The sequence below is a fragment of the Euprymna scolopes genome, chromosome 35, assembly GCF_053919585.1.
Source record: "Euprymna scolopes isolate OS-2025 chromosome 35, ASM5391958v1, whole genome shotgun sequence".
NCBI classification, from domain to species: domain Eukaryota; kingdom Metazoa; phylum Mollusca; class Cephalopoda; order Sepiida; family Sepiolidae; genus Euprymna; species Euprymna scolopes.
In genome coordinates, this window is record NC_136516.1 from 37,874,174 (window position 1) to 37,893,454 (window position 19,281).

Below are 19,281 nucleotides of genomic sequence, written 5' to 3' on the forward strand. Positions count from 1 at the left end.
GCTAGACCAGATAACCAATGAGGAAATCAAAAACCGAATAAGGCAGCCATTGGTCCTTATGGAGATTTTCTCGCCACAATCAGGAGGTGCAAACTAAAATGGTTTGATGACATAACAAGGAGAGAGGCTTGCCAAGACAGTGCTCCAGGGAACAGTCAGAGGAGGAAGAAAGAAAAGACAAGAAAAGATGGGAAGACAACATCACAGCATGGACAGGATTGAAGCTGAGCGAGGCAGTCAAACGTGCGGAGGACAGGAAAGGATGGAAAGGACTGGTTGACAGGTCATCTGTAGCAGCCCAATGGCAACTGCCACGACGGGGTAGGTGGTTTAATGGTGGTGATACTGCCAAGTAGAAAATCATTTCTGGTTAGGATTAAAGTGTGTAAAGATGAATCAGAAGACCAGGTAACTCGAAATCCACAGTAGATGGTGTCAGCTAAAACAATTTGCATTTATACAAAAACGTTCTGCTCGATGTTTTAAAAGTTTTTATGTTAAAAAGAAATAAACTGACGGCAAATGGAAAATGAAGTTTTGAACGCATTTTATTTAATGATGGCCTAACCACATTTTTTTTTTTTTTTTAATTGTGAGTACAATTTTGTGGATAATTTTTATGGAACTAGTGCAGGAAATTTCAGAAGTTATCAGCAGAAGTTCCTCCGGTATAGCAGAGTTTTAAAAAAATTAACTTCAGTAACATTTTACATTATGTTCGTTAAAATTTTGTTTTGTTTTTTTTTTTCAAAAATATATTTTCATACAAAAAAAAAAAGAAAAGAAAAAACATTTTATTCTGCTTTTCTAAAAATAAAAAGTAAAGAAATCAATCAATATTTCATAAAGTAATATATTTTTTTTATAAAAAAAAAAAAGTGTCCGCCAAAAATAATATATACATTGATATAAAAAGGTTCTGCTTACTAAACCAGGTCTCCTGTTTTAATTAAAAATAAGTAAATTATTTATTGATAAAATATTACTTTAATACAAAAGACATTAATACAAAAAAAAAAAAATTTTTTTCTATTTAAAAAAAAAAAAAATTTTTTCATATTAAAAACAAATTGAAAACAATGTAACAAAATTTTATTATTTTTTATGCAAAAAAAAAAAAAAAAAAAGAAAAATTACTTATTTTTGTAAAAAGATTTAAAAAAAAAAATTGTGTACAAAACTTTTACATATTTTCTTTCAACACCAATTTGATTTTTATTTATTCATTTTATTTTATTTTTTACAAGGGAGTCACCACTTATAATGGCCCAAAGGCTACTCGAGGATAATAGTTAATAAATGTAAGATCATAGTGTAATTAAAAGCAGGATGTCCAGCTTAGTAAGCAGAACATTTTTATATCAATTCCAATTTCTTTTTTCTGACACCATTTGCTCGAGACTTGGAGCCACCTATTCTTCTGATTAACCTCTATAAGTAAACATAAGTTCTCATAACCCAAAGAAAACCGTATTTTTCGACTGTGCCCCCCCCCCGTCATATTATTCAATCAGAGTTTTATATTCTTAAATTGTGCTTTCTTCATGTTTTTAATACTTTTTTACCCCACCCCATCCCTAACCTTCTTTCCGTCATGTTTTCTGGAAAAAATAATGCACAAAGACCAATATAATGTTGATGATGATGCTGTGTAACTATTGGTGATGTTGGTTGTGATGATGGTCATCTTCAGAATAAATATTATTGCGACATCATCATCATGGACAATATCTTTAAAATCTGATGAGGAAACTCCCTCCTCCCACCTGCCTAAAAAAAAAAAAAAATAAATTAAAAATAAATTAAAATAAGCAGACCATCTTACCCCCCCCCCCCCCGTTAAAACAATTGTATTCCGCATAATGTCTGAAACGCCGTTGTAAAAAGGTTTCTATTTCCATTTCATTTGGATTCTACGGACTACTAGTCTCATCTTGAGTTTTATTCTCATAACGTTTTGATCGATATAACCTCTGACTTTCTTCAGATATGTCTTGTCGAACTCGGGAATATTTCTATCAAACTCAGGCAATCTGCACAGGATTTCGAAAGGAACCTTTTATTTAATCCATGGGATATCTTGTTACTGTTCTGTCAGCCATGACTTGGTAGAAGTCCTAAGTAATTCACAATTGTATTTTGAGTATCGCCTGCACTGAGGATTGATTTTTCAACCTCTGGATTGGTTGGTTGTTTTTGTTTTACAGCATATCAACCCTTTTCAGGTTATTTAATGCCGAATCCAGTGATTTTGAAGAAAAATTTTTTAATAAAATATATTTGCTTTTTGCAAGTCAGTTTCTATTTAACCCATAGTTGGGACCCTAACAGGTACTACCACTCCGGGTCAGAGTGGACCTGGGAGCAATGGCAATTAAAGGGTGGCTCCACACTCCCCAGAGCCCGCAAGCTGGGGCCTCACCATCGGATATAGTTTAAGGTCATATCCAGGACCTCAACCTCTGGAAGAGTGCAATTCACAACTGAATTTTACCAAGTACTTTATCCACTATGTCATGGGTCCTTGCATGGATTAAATAGAGGATTCTGTTGGAAATTTCATGCAGATCTGAGTTTGACAAGATACATTTGAAGAAGGTCAAAGGTTACATCAATAAAAACGTTGTGCAACTAAGACTCAAGATGAAAACAATAGTCTGAAGAATCTAAAGAATCAAAGAATCTAAAGAATCAAAGAATCAAAGAATCTAAAGAATCAAAGAATCAAAGAATCTAAAGAATCAAAGAATCTAAAGAATCAAAGAATCAAAGAATCAAAGAATCAAAAGAATCAAAGAATCTAAAGAATCAAAGAATCTAAAGAATCAAAGAATCTAAAGAATCAAAGAATCTAAAGAATCAAAGAATCTAAAGAATCAAAGAATCTAAAGAATCAAAGAATCAAAGAATCAAAGAATCTAAAGAATCTAAAGAGTCAAAGAATCTAAAGAATCAAAGAATCTAAAGAATCAAAGAATCTAAAGAATCAAAGAATCTAAAGAATCAAAGAATCAAAGAATCAAAGAATCTAAAGAATCTAAAGAGTCAAAGAATCTAAAGAGTCAAAGAATCTAAAGAATCAAAGAATCTAAAGAATCAAAGAATCTAAAGAATCAAAGAATCAAAGAATCTAAAGAATCAAAGAATCTAAAGAATCAAAGAATCTAAAGAATCAAAGAATCTAAAGAATCAAAGAATCAAAGAATCAAAGAATCTAAAGAATCTAAAGAGTCAAAGAATCTAAAGAGTCAAAGAATCTAAAGAATCAAAGAATCTAAAGAATCAAAGAATCTAAAGAATCAAAGAATCAAAGAATCTAAAGAATCAAAGAATCTAAAGAATCAAAGAATCTAAAGAATCAAAGAATCTAAAGAATCAAAGAATCTAAAGAATCAAAGAATCTAAAGAATCAAAGAATCTAAAGAATCAAAGAATCAAAGAATCAAAGAATCAAAGAATCTAAAGAGTCAAAGAATCTAAAGAATCAAAGAATCTAAAGAATCAAAGAATCTAAAGAATCAAAGAATCTAAAGAATCAAAGAATCAAAGAATCAAAGAATCTAAAGAATCTAAAGAGTCAAAGAATCTAAAGAGTCAAAGAATCTAAAGAATCAAAGAATCTAAAGAATCAAAGAATCTAAAGAATCAAAGAATCTAAAGAATCAAAGAATCTAAAGAATCAAAGAATCAAAGAATCAAAGAATCTAAAGAATCTAAAGAGTCAAAGAATCTAAAGAGTCAAAGAATCTAAAGAATCAAAGAATCTAAAGAATCAAAGAATCTAAAGAATCAAAGAATCAAAGAATCTAAAGAATCAAAGAATCTAAAGAATCAAAGAATCTAAAGAATCAAAGAATCTAAAGAATCAAAGAATCTAAAGAATCAAAGAATCTAAAGAATCAAAGAATCTAAAGAATCAAAGAATCTAAAGAATCAAAGAATCTAAAGAATCAAAGAATCAAAGAATCAAAGAGTCAAAGAATCTAAAGAGTCAAAGAATCTAAAGAATCAAAGAATCTAAAGAATCAAAGAATCTAAAGAATCAAAGAATCTAAAGAATCAAAGAATCAAAGAATCAAAGAATCTAAAGAATCAAAGAATCTAAAGAATCAAAGAATCAAAGAATCAAAGAGTCAAAGAATCTAAAGAGTCAAAGAATCTAAAGAATCAAAGAATCTAAAGAATCAAAGAATCTAAAGAATCAAAGAATCTAAAGAATCAAAGAATCAAAGAATCAAAGAATCTAAAGAATCTAAAGAGTCAAAGAATCTAAAGAGTCAAAGAATCTAAAGAATCAAAGAATCTAAAGAATCAAAGAATCTAAAGAATCAAAGAATCTAAAGAATCAAAGAATCAAAGAATCTAAAGAATCAAAGAATCTAAAGAATCAAAGAATCTAAAGAATCAAAGAATCTAAAGAATCAAAGAATCTAAAGAATCAAAGAATCTAAAGAATCAAAGAATCTAAAGAATCAAAGAATCAAAGAATCAAAGAATCTAAAGAATCTAAAGAGTCAAAGAATCTAAAGAATCAAAGAATCTAAAGAATCAAAGAATCTAAAGAATCAAAGAATCTAAAGAATCAAAGAATCAAAGAATCTAAAGAATCAAAGAATCTAAAGAATCAAAGAATCTAAAGAATCTAAAGAATCAAAGAATCTAAAGAATCAAAGAATCTAAAGAATCAAAGAATCAAAGAATCTAAAGAATCAAAGAATCTAAAGAATCAAAGAATCAAAGAATCTAAAGAATCAAAGAATCTAAAGAATCAAAGAATCTAAAGAATAAAAGAATCAAAGAATCAAAGAATCTAAAGAATCAAAGAATCTAAAGAATCAAAGAATCTAAAGAATCAAAGAATCTAAAGAATCAAAGAATCTAAAGAATCAAAGAATCTAAAGAATCAAAGAATCTAAAGAATCAAAGAATCAAAGAATCAAAGAATCTAAAGAATCTAAAGAGTCAAAGAATCTAAAGAATCAAAGAATCTAAAGAATCAAAGAATCTAAAGAATCAAAGAATCTAAAGAATCAAAGAATCTAAAGAATCTAAAGAATCAAAGAATCTAAAGAATCAAAGAATCTAAAGAATCAAAGAATCAAAGAATCTAAAGAATCTAAAGAATCAAAGAATCTAAAGAATCAAAGAATCTAAAGAATCAAAGAATCTAAAGAATCAAAGAATCTAAAGAATAAAAGAATCAAAGAATCAAAGAATCTAAAGAATCAAAGAATCTAAAGAATCAAAGAATCTAAAGAATCAAAGAATCTAAAGAATCAAAGAATCTAAAGAATCAAAGAATCTAAAGAATCAAAGAATCTAAAGAATCAAAGAATCAAAGAATCAAAGAATCTAAAGAATCTAAAGAGTCAAAGAATCTAAAGAATCAAAGAATCTAAAGAATCAAAGAATCTAAAGAATCAAAGAATCTAAAGAATCAAAGAATCAAAGAATCAAAGAATCTAAAGAATCTAAAGAGTCAAAGAATCTAAAGAGTCAAAGAATCTAAAGAATCAAAGAATCTAAAGAATCAAAGAATCTAAAGAATCAAAGAATCTAAAGAATCAAAGAATCTAAAGAATCAAAGAATCAAAGAATCAAAGAATCTAAAGAATCTAAAGAGTCAAAGAATCTAAAGAGTCAAAGAATCTAAAGAATCAAAGAATCTAAAGAATCAAAGAATCTAAAGAATCAAAGAATCAAAGAATCTAAAGAATCAAAGAATCTAAAGAATCAAAGAATCTAAAGAATCAAAGAATCTAAAGAATCAAAGAATCTAAAGAATCAAAGAATCTAAAGAATCAAAGAATCTAAAGAATCAAAGAATCAAAGAATCAAAGAATCTAAAGAATCTAAAGAGTCAAAGAATCTAAAGAATCAAAGAATCTAAAGAATCAAAGAATCTAAAGAATCAAAGAATCTAAAGAATCAAAGAATCAAAGAATCAAAGAATCTAAAGAATCTAAAGAGTCAAAGAATCTAAAGAGTCAAAGAATCTAAAGAATCAAAGAATCTAAAGAATCAAAGAATCTAAAGAATCAAAGAATCTAAAGAATCAAAGAATCAAAGAATCTAAAGAATCAAAGAATCTAAAGAATCAAAGAATCTAAAGAATCAAAGAATCTAAAGAATCAAAGAATCTAAAGAATCAAAGAATCTAAAGAATCAAAGAATCTAAAGAATCAAAGAATCAAAGAATCAAAGAATCTAAAGAATCTAAAGAGTCAAAGAATCTAAAGAATCAAAGAATCTAAAGAATCAAAGAATCTAAAGAATCAAAGAATCTAAAGAATCAAAGAATCAAAGAATCTAAAGAATCAAAGAATCTAAAGAATCAAAGAATCTAAAGAATCTAAAGAATCAAAGAATCTAAAGAATCAAAGAATCTAAAGAATCAAAGAATCAAAGAATCTAAAGAATCAAAGAATCTAAAGAATCAAAGAATCAAAGAATCTAAAGAATCAAAGAATCTAAAGAATCAAAGAATCTAAAGAATAAAAGAATCAAAGAATCAAAGAATCTAAAGAATCAAAGAATCTAAAGAATCAAAGAATCTAAAGAATCAAAGACTCTAAAGAATCAAAGAATCAATCTTCATCTAAAAAATTCAGAAACAGCTTTCTATTTCCATCATCAAGTTTTCCTATTTAAAAAAAAATTTTTTTATTCTTTTGCATTTTTCTTTCGTTCAGGAAAGAAGGACCATTTTTAATATTTGCTTGTTTTTTTTTTTTTTGTTTTTGTTTTTGTAAATGTCTGTTGGTTGCTTCCATAGTATCTGGCAAGCACATATTTAATCCAGCTGATCCGAGTTTCTTGAAGGAGCGAGTAACATCCATCTGAACATCCAGCATCATCCGACGTTCCATTTTTTTTTTTTGTTTTTTGTTTTTTTTAAAATGATGTCCGTCCAGAGGAGACTCAGCAGTGTCATGAGTGGCTATCTTCCAAAAAGTGTGTTGTGGATGACTGAACCGCAGGATTTGGGTCGATCTGAAAAATACAGAAAAAAAATAAATAAATAATTAAAAACTCAAGGATGCAAATAAATAAACGATTTGGGAACAATTAATTTTTTTAATATATGCTTCTTCTCTATGTAAATGACTTTCCAGAGAACATTATTCAGAAAATTAACATTTATGCTGATGACACCACCTTCTATTCTGGTATTGATTCTCTCTCATCTTTCTTGGATTAGTTGAAATATGCAGTTGATCTAGAAATTAATTTTGGTTCAGTTATGGATTGATGTAAAAAAATTACTTGTTTTGTTTATTTCCTGTTATGACTCCTGGACAGCTTTGCTCTTGAGAAATCAATGCTAAAACTGATTGGCCTTTATTTCTCATCAAATCTTTCTTGGAGTTCATCTATTAAATCCAATGCTCTTTCTGCTTCTTGTAAAATTGGTTCTCTCTATCGCTTGAAACACTTTCTCGCACCAGAGGCTATTCTCTATCTCTACAAATCTACTATAATTCAAAACTCCAGGATGCAAATAAATAAACAATTTGTGAACAATTCATTTTTGAAATTTATATCAGTTGAAATATATAGTTTATCTAAAAGAGTGATTTGGTTTTTATTATCGATTGGGATAAGAAACGGTTCTTTCCTCCAATACTTAGCTATTGTTTTTCAATCACAGGCGTGTTCCTTTTCTTCCAGAGATTCTTATAGATGGCTCTACTCTCAATGAGAAATCGATTCTAAAACTTCTTGGCCTTTTTTCCTCATCAAATCTTTCTTCAAGTCCACATATCAAATCCATTGCTCTTTCTGCTTCTTGTAAAATCGGTTCTCCCTATCGCTCTGAACATTTTCCCACACCTGAGGCTAATCTAATATCAGACCATATATGGAGTGCTTTTGTCATATTTGGGCTCGTGAATCTGTGCCCCATTTGAAGGTTCTTGTTTCGTTCAATCCGGTTATGATGATTCTCATAGACAGCTCTTGAGGAGAAATCCATGCTAAATTGGTCTTTATTTCTCATCAAATCTTTCTTGGAGTTCATATATTAAATCCATTGCTCTTCCTGCTTCTTGTAAAATTGGTTCTCTCTATCGCTCGAAACACTGAAGCTATTCTCTAGCTCTACAAGTCTATTATAATTCAAAACTCAAGAAATAAACGATTTGAGAACAATTCATTTTTGAAATCTTATAGCAGTTGGAGTTGATCTAAAAGTTGATAAAGTATTCTCTGGTAGAAGGGCTCCAGGCGATTAGTGATAAAACAATCCTTACTCAAAAAAGAAAGTAAATCCTGGGATAGTGAATCTCTTGAGACTGAATAGGATGATATGTCGGACCCATCGCAACAAAGTCTCCCAACAAGTACACGTAACACCTAATCAAGCTATGCTAGAAAAAAAAAGTAATCCGCTGGGTCAGCCATTCAGCTCGAACAGGATTGCTTGAATGTTTCTGCTCTATATAAATTACCTTCCAGGGAATATTATTTAGAAAGTTAACATTTATGCTGATAACGCCACCTTCTATTCTGGTATTGCTTCTCGCCCTTCTTGGATCAGTTGAAATATGAAGTTGATCTAAAACTTGAGTTCAGTTATGGATTGAGATAAGAAATGGTTTGTTTTGTTCACTTCTGTTAAGACTCGACTTATTGTCCTTCAATCGCAGGAGTGCTCCTTTTCTTCTTGATATTCTTATGGATGGCTTCACTCTCGATGAGAAATCAACTCTAAAAACTTCTTGGTCTTTTTTTTCCTCATCAAATCTTTCTTGGAGTCCACATATCATTTCCATTGCTCTTTCTGATTCTTGTAAAAGTCCTCTCTATCCCTCTAAACACTTTCTCACGTCCGAGACTATTCTCTATCTCTACAAATCTTCTATCAGACAATGTATGGAGTGCTGTTGTCATATTTGGGCTTATGAATCTCTGTCCTATTTGAAGATTCTTAATGAATTGCAGAAACATACCTGTAATTGAACTGACCGTATTCATTCTTCTTTACTGCAACCTCTCTTTCTCAGATGTGATGTTGTTAGTCTTTTCTACAAATACTATTATAGCATGTGTTCCTCAGAATTGTCTGACCTATTTCGTACTTATTCCCTGTTTCCAATTTGTTTGACTCATTGGTCGAGAGATCTCCATCAATTCATTGTTTTAATACCTCATAAATACAACTTCCTTTTCCAGTAGTTTCTTTCCAAAGGCTGCAAGATTGTGGAACTCCCTTCCTGCTCACAGCTTTGGTCTTTTCAAGACTTATGAAGATGTTTAGAATAAAAAGATGGAAGGCAGAGTTGTTTAAGGCTCGAATGAATCTTAATTCTACTAAAAATATGAGCCGGCAGTAATACTGAAGGAAGGAAAATGGCCAATTGCTACTGCTACTACTATTTTACTGGGGAAAGGAAAGCAGGGAAAGTAGTTTGGTACAGGAAAAAAAAAAGTTATTTTCACAACAATGACTAAAAGTCAATAGGAATCTCCTTTCTTTCCAATAATCAACTTTTGTTTCTGTTAGCTCCTTGTATGAAGTGGTTTCATGCCTTGTCTCAAACAATTTCCATAAAAAAAAATGCTAGTGATTAAGTTGAATTGAGAATTTAAAAAATGCTAGTGATTAAGTTGAATAGGGAATTTAAAAAAAATGCTAGTGATTAAGTTGAATAGGGAATTTAAAAAAAATGCTAGTGATTAAGTTGAATTGGGAATTCAAAAACTGCTAGTGATTAAGTTGAATTGGGAATTTAAAAAATGCTAGTGATTAAGTTGAATTGGGAATTTAAAAAATGCTAGTGATTAAGTTGAATTGGGAATTTAAAAAATGCTAGTGATTAAGTTGAATTGGGAATTTAAAAAATGCTAGTGATTAAGTTGAATTGGGAATTTAAAAAATGCTACTGATTAAGTTGAATTGGGAATTAAAAAAATGCTAGTGATTAAGTTGAATTGTGAATTAAAAAAATGCTAGTGATTAAGTTGAATAGGGAATAATAAAAAAAAAAAAATTACAAACTGTGTATCAGAAGAAAGACAAATATGCAAAATAATTTTATTTTGTTTAAATCTTAATTTTCCACTGCTGGAACTCAAGATAAAATTATTTACCGAATCAAAAAAGCTTTTGGAATCATTCCATCAATAATAAAGATATTTTGGTTTGGTTGTTTTGTTTTACGGCATATCAACCCTTATCGGTTATTTAATGCCAAATCCAGTTATTTTGGAAATAGAATTCATGTTGCATTCAGTTATTTTGTTTTTCTTCAAGCTGTTTGTATCTTCACTCACTAGTTTGTAGTGTTTGGTTGTTTTATAGAGGATGTTATCGTTTTTGTTCCCTGTCCTGCAGAACATGAATGAGTTTTGCAATAGGAGAGGAAAAAAGATTACAGTATTAATGTTTGGTATATTTTAAGTTAGGAAACCAGTCAGAAAGTGTGGGGGAGGGGGGGGGGAAAGATAGAAAGAGAAAGGGGAAAAGGTGGGTTGTTTTTTTATTTTGGTTTTGCAGAACATAAATTTTGCAAAAGGAGGTAGAAAAATAAAAAGCAATGTTAGGTGCCTAGAAAAATAAATTGCAAAAAGAAAAGGCAGAAAAAACAACTTGCCTCTGAATAAGCTGGTGGTGGTCTATAGTCGTAGACGTATGTATACATTGGAGTGTAGGTGAGATCGCCCATATTGCCTATCATATCATCGTCTTCATCACGGATATCCACGGCCCCACCGACACTTTCTGCATAAGTCGGAGGTTCTGAATTTAAAAAAAAGATTAAAATTAACTATGCAAAAATAAGAGAATCAATAATAAACGTCCGTCTAAAAAGGATTCACGTTTACGAAAATTGGTGGTTGGGTTTTATTTGGAACTTTATTTACAACACAATTTGGTACTTATGCAGTATAAACACCATGATATTATCGGAATTGTCCAGGTGGTTTACAGAAAATGGCAGAAGGTAGCAAACCCCTCATTTGTTTGCTATCATTGCATTGTTTTATCATATATAAAAAAAAAATTAATATTTGAAAAAATAGTCAGAAAAGAATAAAAAATTTTTTGTTTGTTATCTGTTGTTTGTTATTCAAAAAGTGAATATGTATTCATGAAAATTATCTTTCAATGCGTGTTTTTTTTTTTAAATTTTAGTTTTCTAAAAGTTTCATAAAATTATCGAACAAGAATATTTATAAGGTAGAAAATTAATTATTCACGAAAATAGTTTTTGACGAAAATCAATGAAAATTGAGTTTTGAAAAAAAAAAAAAAAAAAAAAGAGTTCTAGTTGTAAGAAAAGGGAGGTAATTTTCTAAAAACCAAAAATCTGGCCAATTTAGCAAAACTTAATTTTTGGTAATTGTCTTCGAAAACTTTTCATTAATAATTTTCTACCTTATCGTTTTTCATAAATTTTGGATATGTTCATTACTGCAACATGACAATTCAGTATATACCATTGGTTTCACTGGAAATTAAATATTTTCAATTTTCAAATTTCACTACAATAATGAAGAAAAAACGAAAAAAAATTTTTTAAGTTTTGTTTTGTTATTTTTTTTTTAACAAATTACATTTTCGATTATAGTAAACATGATATACATTAGATTTTATTTTTGTTTTTTGATACAGAAGAATTCTAAACAATATCTTTCTTATATTCTATTTAATGATACACTTATATGATTGCAGCCCAAGGGAGATAACTATTTTAGTAAAATATTAGTTGGTTTATCTTTTACTTAGATCAAGCGTTGAACAAAACTATCCCACAAAGACTTTGACAGTCCGGCAAGCAAATATTAGCATTTGACCCAAAATTTTAGCTTCATTATTAAATACGAAACTCAAAACACTGAATTTCATTGAAAACCAATGAAAGCCATTAAAAACATAATTAAGATCTCTGAAAAAAAAATTTCATTTAATTTGATCGAGTAGTTTCTTTTTTTTTTACAGCGGAAAAATACGTTCTTATGAGAGCGCATTGAAGTCAGCCATTATAGAATTTGTTCAACATGCCACGGGGAGATAACTCCAGTTAAAGGGTTGACACTTTTTTTTAGCTTTGCTTCGTAAAAATCGAACCTTTTGCTCAGTATCATAGCAAATTGTTTTTTCACTGTAAAAAAAAAAAAAAAAAAAAAAAAAAAACTACTTGATGAAATTAAGTGGAATTTTTTTTTTCGGAGAACTTCATTCCATAACTGATACGTGCAATATGACTTTTTTTTTTTATATTTCCATTGTTTAATGTTTTGATTAAACTGTACAAGTACCTTAGTTTTATATGAAAAAAAAATTTTTTTTAAATCCTAAAAGGGAAGAAGAGGCAATTAGTTGACGTTACTCGTTTTGAAAAATATGAAAACGATAGAATGTATTAATATTTCTTAGCCCAAGTGTTTTTATTTAAAAAGATTTAATTTCCTCCAAAAACAAATGCATATGATTTCAATTTCATAGGAAATGGCACAAATGTTTAGGAGTTAACATCTCCAATATAGCCCAGAGTTTACATTTTTAATATAGCCATTTTATTTTATATAGCATTTATACAGAAAATTTTTCATTTGGCCATTTTTGGCCCTTTTTCCTGATAAATTTGGTTTTAATTATTTTTTTTTTTTGTACTTTGGCAACCCGAGTTACTTCCCTTGTAAGTATGTTCGCTATTCAAAAACAATATGGCCGACCTTTTTTCTTTTTCATAAATCATAAGAATGTGATTTTTGTAATAACGCAATAATATTTAACTAATTGTGACATGCCAATTAAGTAGATAACATTGTTTATTGTTGAAATTGATAAAGATAAAAATAAAAAAAAAAGTAGTTAGTATGGTTTGTTTTATGAAAACTCATTTTTCAATTGCAGGATTTTGCTACAATATCTGAAAAATAAAATTTTATATAATAAATTTTTAAAATTCATGAATTACCTTCAAAAGGAGGTGGAGGGGTTACCGTCTCTCGATAAGGTGGGGGTAATGGCAACAGGTCAAGACCACAGGTCTGTGTTTGGGCCGGACGACAATAACGTGGTTCTGATGTATAGTGGTATGGGCGTGCTCGGCGATAGGGGACAGTCCCTATCACCACAGGGAGCTGCAGGGTTAGGTTGTATGACCCAGGGATGTGCAAAGCAACCTGAATGAAAAAGAAAAAGTAGAATAAGAATCACACAGGAGAAAACAACGATGGAAACTACACTAGCTGATTCATGTTCTTGATTACTCACTGGCAACAACAAGCAGTTTCAACCAAGTGCGAGTTTGTTAAATGCACAAATGTTCGGAGTCATGTTAGAATTAACCGCATATTTAATCTTTACACGAGTACAGTCAGGGTTTTGTACAAAGACCATAGCTTTTCATTTATGTCTTAAAAAAAATTGTCCAGGGAGTTCCATACTTCCAAATTTGTGAAAGTTTTATTGAATTATTTACAGTAATAATAAAAAAAAAAATTATAAATCAAAATATGAATAACTACTGTGAATTGCAAAGATTAATTAAGAATGCAAAGGGAGGTAATTCCAGCAAAATATGTTACCTTTACAAAGTAGTCTACTTTCATAACGCAGCAATTCATTATGGAAGGTGAGACAGCTGGAATTTTCAGGAGTTGTGATTCCCACATACCTCCATTGCCAGGAGCAACAGGTAAACCTAGAAAAAAAATTTTTTTTTTAAATTAACACTGATAAAAAAAATTAATTGTATTCTGAATGTCGCACACACTGACGATTGAACCTTCAACCTCCAGAAGAGTGTAACTTACAATTGAATTTTACCAGGTACTTTATCCACTATGCTACGGATCTTTCGGCGACACTTAAAATGCAGTTGCGAATTATTTTGAACTTCTACCCAGTTATGGCTGACAGAACGAGAGCATGCAATTAAATAAAGAATTCCTTTCGAAATTTTGTGCAGAGTCCAGAGTGTGATAAGATACCTCTGAAGAAGGTCAGAAATTACATCAACCGAAACGTGAGAATGACACTCAAGATGAGAACAGTAGTAGCCTGAAGAATCCAAAAAATATAATATAAATTAATAATTTAACTACATTTAAAATTTTTCTCTAAGATGTTTAAAAAAAAAAGAAAAAAAAAAGAAAAAAAAAGAAAAAAGAAAAAAAAGAAAAAAAGAGAGGAAAAAAAAAGAAAAAAAAGAGAGAAAAAAAAAGAGAAAAAATGAAAAGGAAAAAATTGGTTTTACGATCGGATGTCTACGAAAACATTGAACTTTAAAATGTTTTACAGTTCCCATTGTCTTTTTTTTAACTCTTAAATGTATATATGGAAGTTGTTTGTTTGGAAACCAAGAAAAAAAAGGGAACAACATGGTTAGGGTTCATACCAGTAAGTACTGTGAATTTTGTGCGGCGCACTCTGGATTTTCCGTTGGCAAAGAATGCTTGAGTTTGGTGTAAGGACGCGTATGGAGTAACTGTTCGGGACGATTGATTGTCGAATTCAGCTGAGATAGCAATGGACTCACCTGCAAGAAGAAAGATAAATTAAGTTTTTTTTTGTTTTTTTTTCAAATAATTATCCAAACATTTTTTTTTTTTTTAAACTGGCAGTTCTAATCCAGCATTTGGGAATCATATTTGGTTTCTTTTTATTCTTTGTAAATCAAATTGTTACTTTTTTTTAAATAGAATTTCTATTGCCTTTTTCTTTCAAATAGAATTTCTATTGCCTTTTTCTTTCAAATAGCAGTTTTATGGCCTTTTTCTTTCAAATAGCAGTTTTATGGCCTTTTTCTTTCAAATAGCAGTTTTATGGCCCTTTTCTTTCAAATAGAAGTTTTATGGCCCTTTTCTTTCAAATAGCAGTTTTATGGCCTTTTTCTTTCAAATAGCAGTTTTATGGCCTTTTTCTTTCAAATAACAGTTTTATGGCCTTTTTCTTTCAAATAGCAGTTTTATGGCCTTTTTTCTTCAAATAGACGTTTTATGGCCTTTTTCCTTCAAATAGCAGTTTTATGGCCTTTTTCTTTCAAATAGCAGTTTTATGGCCTTTTTCTTTCAAATAGCAGTTTTATGGCTTTTTTCTTTCAAATAACAGTTTTATGGCCTTTTTCTTTCAAATAGCAGTTTTATGGCCTTTTTCCTTCAAATAGACGTTTTATGGCCTTTTTCCTTCAAATAGCAGTTTTATTGTCTTTTTCTTTCAAATAGCAGTTTTATTGCCTTTTTCTTTTGAATAGCAGTTTTATTGCCTTTTTCAACTGTTATCTTTATTGCCTTTTTCAACTGGTATCTTTATTGCCTTTTTTAACTGGTATCTTTATTGCCTTTTTTAACTGGTATCTTTATTGCCTTTTTTAACTGGTATCTTTATTGCCTTTTTTAACTGGTATCTTTACTGCCTTTTTTAACTGGTATCTTTACTGCCTTTTTTAACTGGTATCTTTACTGCCTTTTTTAACTGGTATCTTTACTGCCTTTTTTAACTGGTATCTTTACTGCCTTTTTTAACTGGTATCTTTACTGCCTTTTTTAACTGGTATCTTTACTGCCTTTTTTAACTGGTATCTTTACTGCCTTTTTTAACTGGTATCTTTACTGCCTTTTTTAACTGGTATCTTTACTGCCTTTTTTAACTGGTATCTTTACTGCCTTTTTTAACTGGTATCTTTACTGCCTTTTTTAACTGGTATCTTTACTGCCTTTTTTAACTGGTATCTTTACTGCCTTTTTTAACTGGTATCTTTATTGCCTTTTTTAACTGGTATCTTTATTGCCTTTTTTAACTGGTATCTTTATTGCCTTTTTTAACTGGTATCTTTACTGCCTTTTTTAACTGGTATCTTTACTGCCTTTTTTAACTGGTATCTTTATTGCCTTTTTTAACTGGTATCTTTACTGCCTTTTTTAACTGGTATCTTTACTGCCTTTTTTAACTGGTATCTTTATTGCCTTTTTTTAACCTGTATCTTTATTGCCTTTTTTTAACCGGTATTTTCATCGACTTGTTTCAAAATTTTTTGTTTCTTTTTCGATAGTATTAATATTGCTTTTTTATTAAAATACTATTAATATTGCTTTTTTATTAAAATACTATTAATATTGCTTTTTTATTAAAATACTATTAATATTGCTTTTTTATTAAAATACTATTAATATTGCTTTTTATTAAAATACTATTAATATTGCTTTTTATTAAAATACTATTAATATTGCTTTTTTATTAAAATACTATTAATATTGCTTTATTAAAATAGTATTAATATTGCTTTATTAAAATAGTATTAATATTGCTTTATTAAAATAGTATTATATTGCTTTATTAAAATAGTATTAATATTGTTTTTTTATTAAAATAGTATTAATATTGTTTTTTATTAAAATAGTATTAATATTGTTTTTTTATTAAAATAGTATTAATATTGTTTTTTTATTAAAATAGTATTAATATTGTTTTTTTATTAAAATAGTATTAATATTGTTTTTTTATTAAAATAGTATTAATATTGTTTTTTTATTAAAATAGTATTAATATTGTTTTTTTATTAAAATAGTATTAATATTGTTTTTTTATTAAAATAGTATTAATATTGTTTTTTTATTAAAATAGTATTAATATTGTTTTTTTATTAAAATAGTATTAATATTGTTTTTTTATTAAAATAGTATTAATATTGTTTTTTTATTAAAATAGTATTAATATTGTTTTTTATTAAAATACTATTAATATTGTTTTTTTATTAAAATAGTATTGATATTGTTTGTTTATTAAAATAGTATTGATATTGTTTGTTTATTAAAATAGTATTGATATTGCTTTTTATTAAAATAGTATTGATATTGCTTTTTATTAAAATAGTATTGATAATGTTTTTTTATTAAAATAGGATTAATATTGCTTTTTTATTAAAATAGTATTGATATTGCTTTTTATTAAAATAGTATTGATATTGCTTTTTTATTAAAATAGTATTGATATTGCTTTTTATTAAAATAGTATTGATATTGCTTTTTTATTAAAATAGTATTGATATTGCTTTTTTATTAAAATAGTATTGATATTGCTTTTTTATTAAAATAGTATTGATATTGCTTTTTTATTAAAATAGTATTGATATTGCTTTTTTATTAAAATACTATTAATATTGCTTTTTTATTAAAATAGTATTAATATTGTTTTTTTATTAAAATAGTATTAATATTGCTTTTTTATTAAAATAGTATTAATATTGCTTTTTTATTAAAATAGTATTAATATTGCTTTATTAAAATAGTATTAATAGTTTTTTTATTAAAATAGTATTAATAGTTTTTTTATTAAAATAGTATTAATAGTTTTTTATTAAAATAGTATTAATAGTTTTTTTATTAAAATAGTATTAATATTGCTTTATAAAAATAGTATTAATATTGCTTTATTAAAATAGTATTAATATTGCTTTATTAAAATAGTATTAATATTGCTTTATTAAAATAGTATTAATAGTTTTTTTATTAAAATAGTATTAATAGTTTTTTTATTAAAATAGTATTAATATTGCTTTATTAAAATAGTATTAATAGTTTTTTTATTAAAATAGTATTAATATTGTTTTTTTATTGAAATAGTATTAATATTGTTTTTTATTAAAATAGTATTAATGTTGTTTTTTTATTAAAATACTATTAATATTGTTTTTTTATTAAAATAGTATTAATATTGCTTTATTAAAATAGTATTAATATTGCTTTTTTATTAAAATAGTATTGATATTGCTTTTTTATTAAAATAGTATTGATATTGCTTTTTTATTAAAATAGTATTGATATTGCTTTTTTATTAAAATAGTATTAATATTGCTTTTTTATTAAAATACTATTAATATTGCTTTTTTATTACAATACTATTAATATTGCTTTTTATTAAAATACTATTAATATTGCTTTTTATTAAAATACTATTAATATTGTTTTTTTATTAAAATAGTATTAATATTGCTTTATTAAAATAGTATTGATATTGCTTTTTTTATTAAAATAGTATTAATATTGCTTTTTTATTAAAATAGTATTAATATTGCTTTTTTATTAAAATACTATTAATATTGCTTTTTTATTAAAATAGTATTGATATTGCTTTTTTATTAAAATAGTATTAATATTGCTTTTTTATTAAAATAGTATTAATATTGCTTTTTTATTAAAATAGTATTAATATTGTTTTTTTATTAAAATAGTATTAATATTGCTTTATTAAAATACTATTAATATTGCTTTTTTTATTAAAATAGTATTAATATTACTTTTTTATTAAAATAGTATTAATATTACTTTTTTATTAAAATAGTATTAATATTACTTTTTTATTAAAATAGTATTAATATTACTTTTTTATTAAAATAGTATTAATATTACTTTTTTATTAAAATAGTATTAATATTACTTTTTTATTAAAATAGTATTAATATTGCCTTTTTATTAAAATAGTATTAATAGTTTTTTTATTAAAATAGTATTAATATTGTTTTTTTATTGAAATAGTATTAATATTGTTTTTTTATTGAAATAGTATTAATATTGCTTTATTAAAATAGTATTAATATTGTTTTTTATTAAAATAGCATTAATATTGTTTTTTTATTAAAATAGTATTAATATTGTTTTTTTATTAAAATAGTATTAATATTGTTTTTTATTAAAATAGTATAAATATTGCTTTTTTATTAAAATAGTATTGATACTGCTTTTTTATTAAAATAGTATTGCCTTTCAATATATAGGATTTACATTGCTGTTTTTTTAATAGAATAGAATTGTTATAGAACTATAATTTTAATAAGTTTATATTTTAATGGATTTATTTAAAACTAGAAAAATACTTGTCCTTGGACAGGTAAAAGTACCCCCCACCCCTCAAGAAAACAGTTTTGCACCATTTTCACTGAAAATCAATTAATAATGAACTTTTGTCTAGAATCCTTATACCATTTTTTATAAAGATCAATTTTATGGTTTTGTCTAGAAAATATTCTCAATTGGTGTGTAATAATTACAAATCAAATTTAATGAAAATCAAAAATATTTGAGACTTTATCTGGGAAGTTGTGCTATCCAATATTTAATCAAGAACTCAGAAACATATTCCTCAATAAACTTGTCATTTTAAAATCCTAATAAACTAAAAAATGAAACAAGGATGACACTATGCACATATATGATAAAAAAATACACACACATGTATATGCCATTAATAAAGATCTCAGAAACATCAAACACACATTAATACGCAATGTACTCAATGAAATTGTCAACCAACAAATTTAAACATAATAAACT

At 27.0% G+C, this 19,281-nt stretch overlaps 1 protein-coding gene across 1 annotated transcript in view; it reads right to left on the reverse strand.

Annotated features, from left to right (window-relative positions):
• Window positions 1-6,647: 6,647 nt before the first annotated feature.
• Window positions 6,648-19,281, reverse strand: part of LOC145259824 (arrestin domain-containing protein 3-like) — a 96,907-nt gene continuing 84,273 nt past the window's right edge. Inside the window, exons 5-9 of the mRNA XM_080117625.1 lie at window positions 14,352-14,492; window positions 13,540-13,655; window positions 12,927-13,134; window positions 10,596-10,741; window positions 6,648-6,993 (exon numbers count right to left, since the gene is read on the reverse strand). Coding sequence (XP_079973751.1) covers window positions 6,931-6,993; window positions 10,596-10,741; window positions 12,927-13,134; window positions 13,540-13,655; window positions 14,352-14,492 — 674 coding nt within the window. The 3' untranslated portion in view covers window positions 6,648-6,930. The remainder of the gene's footprint in view (window positions 6,994-10,595; window positions 10,742-12,926; window positions 13,135-13,539; window positions 13,656-14,351; window positions 14,493-19,281) is intronic.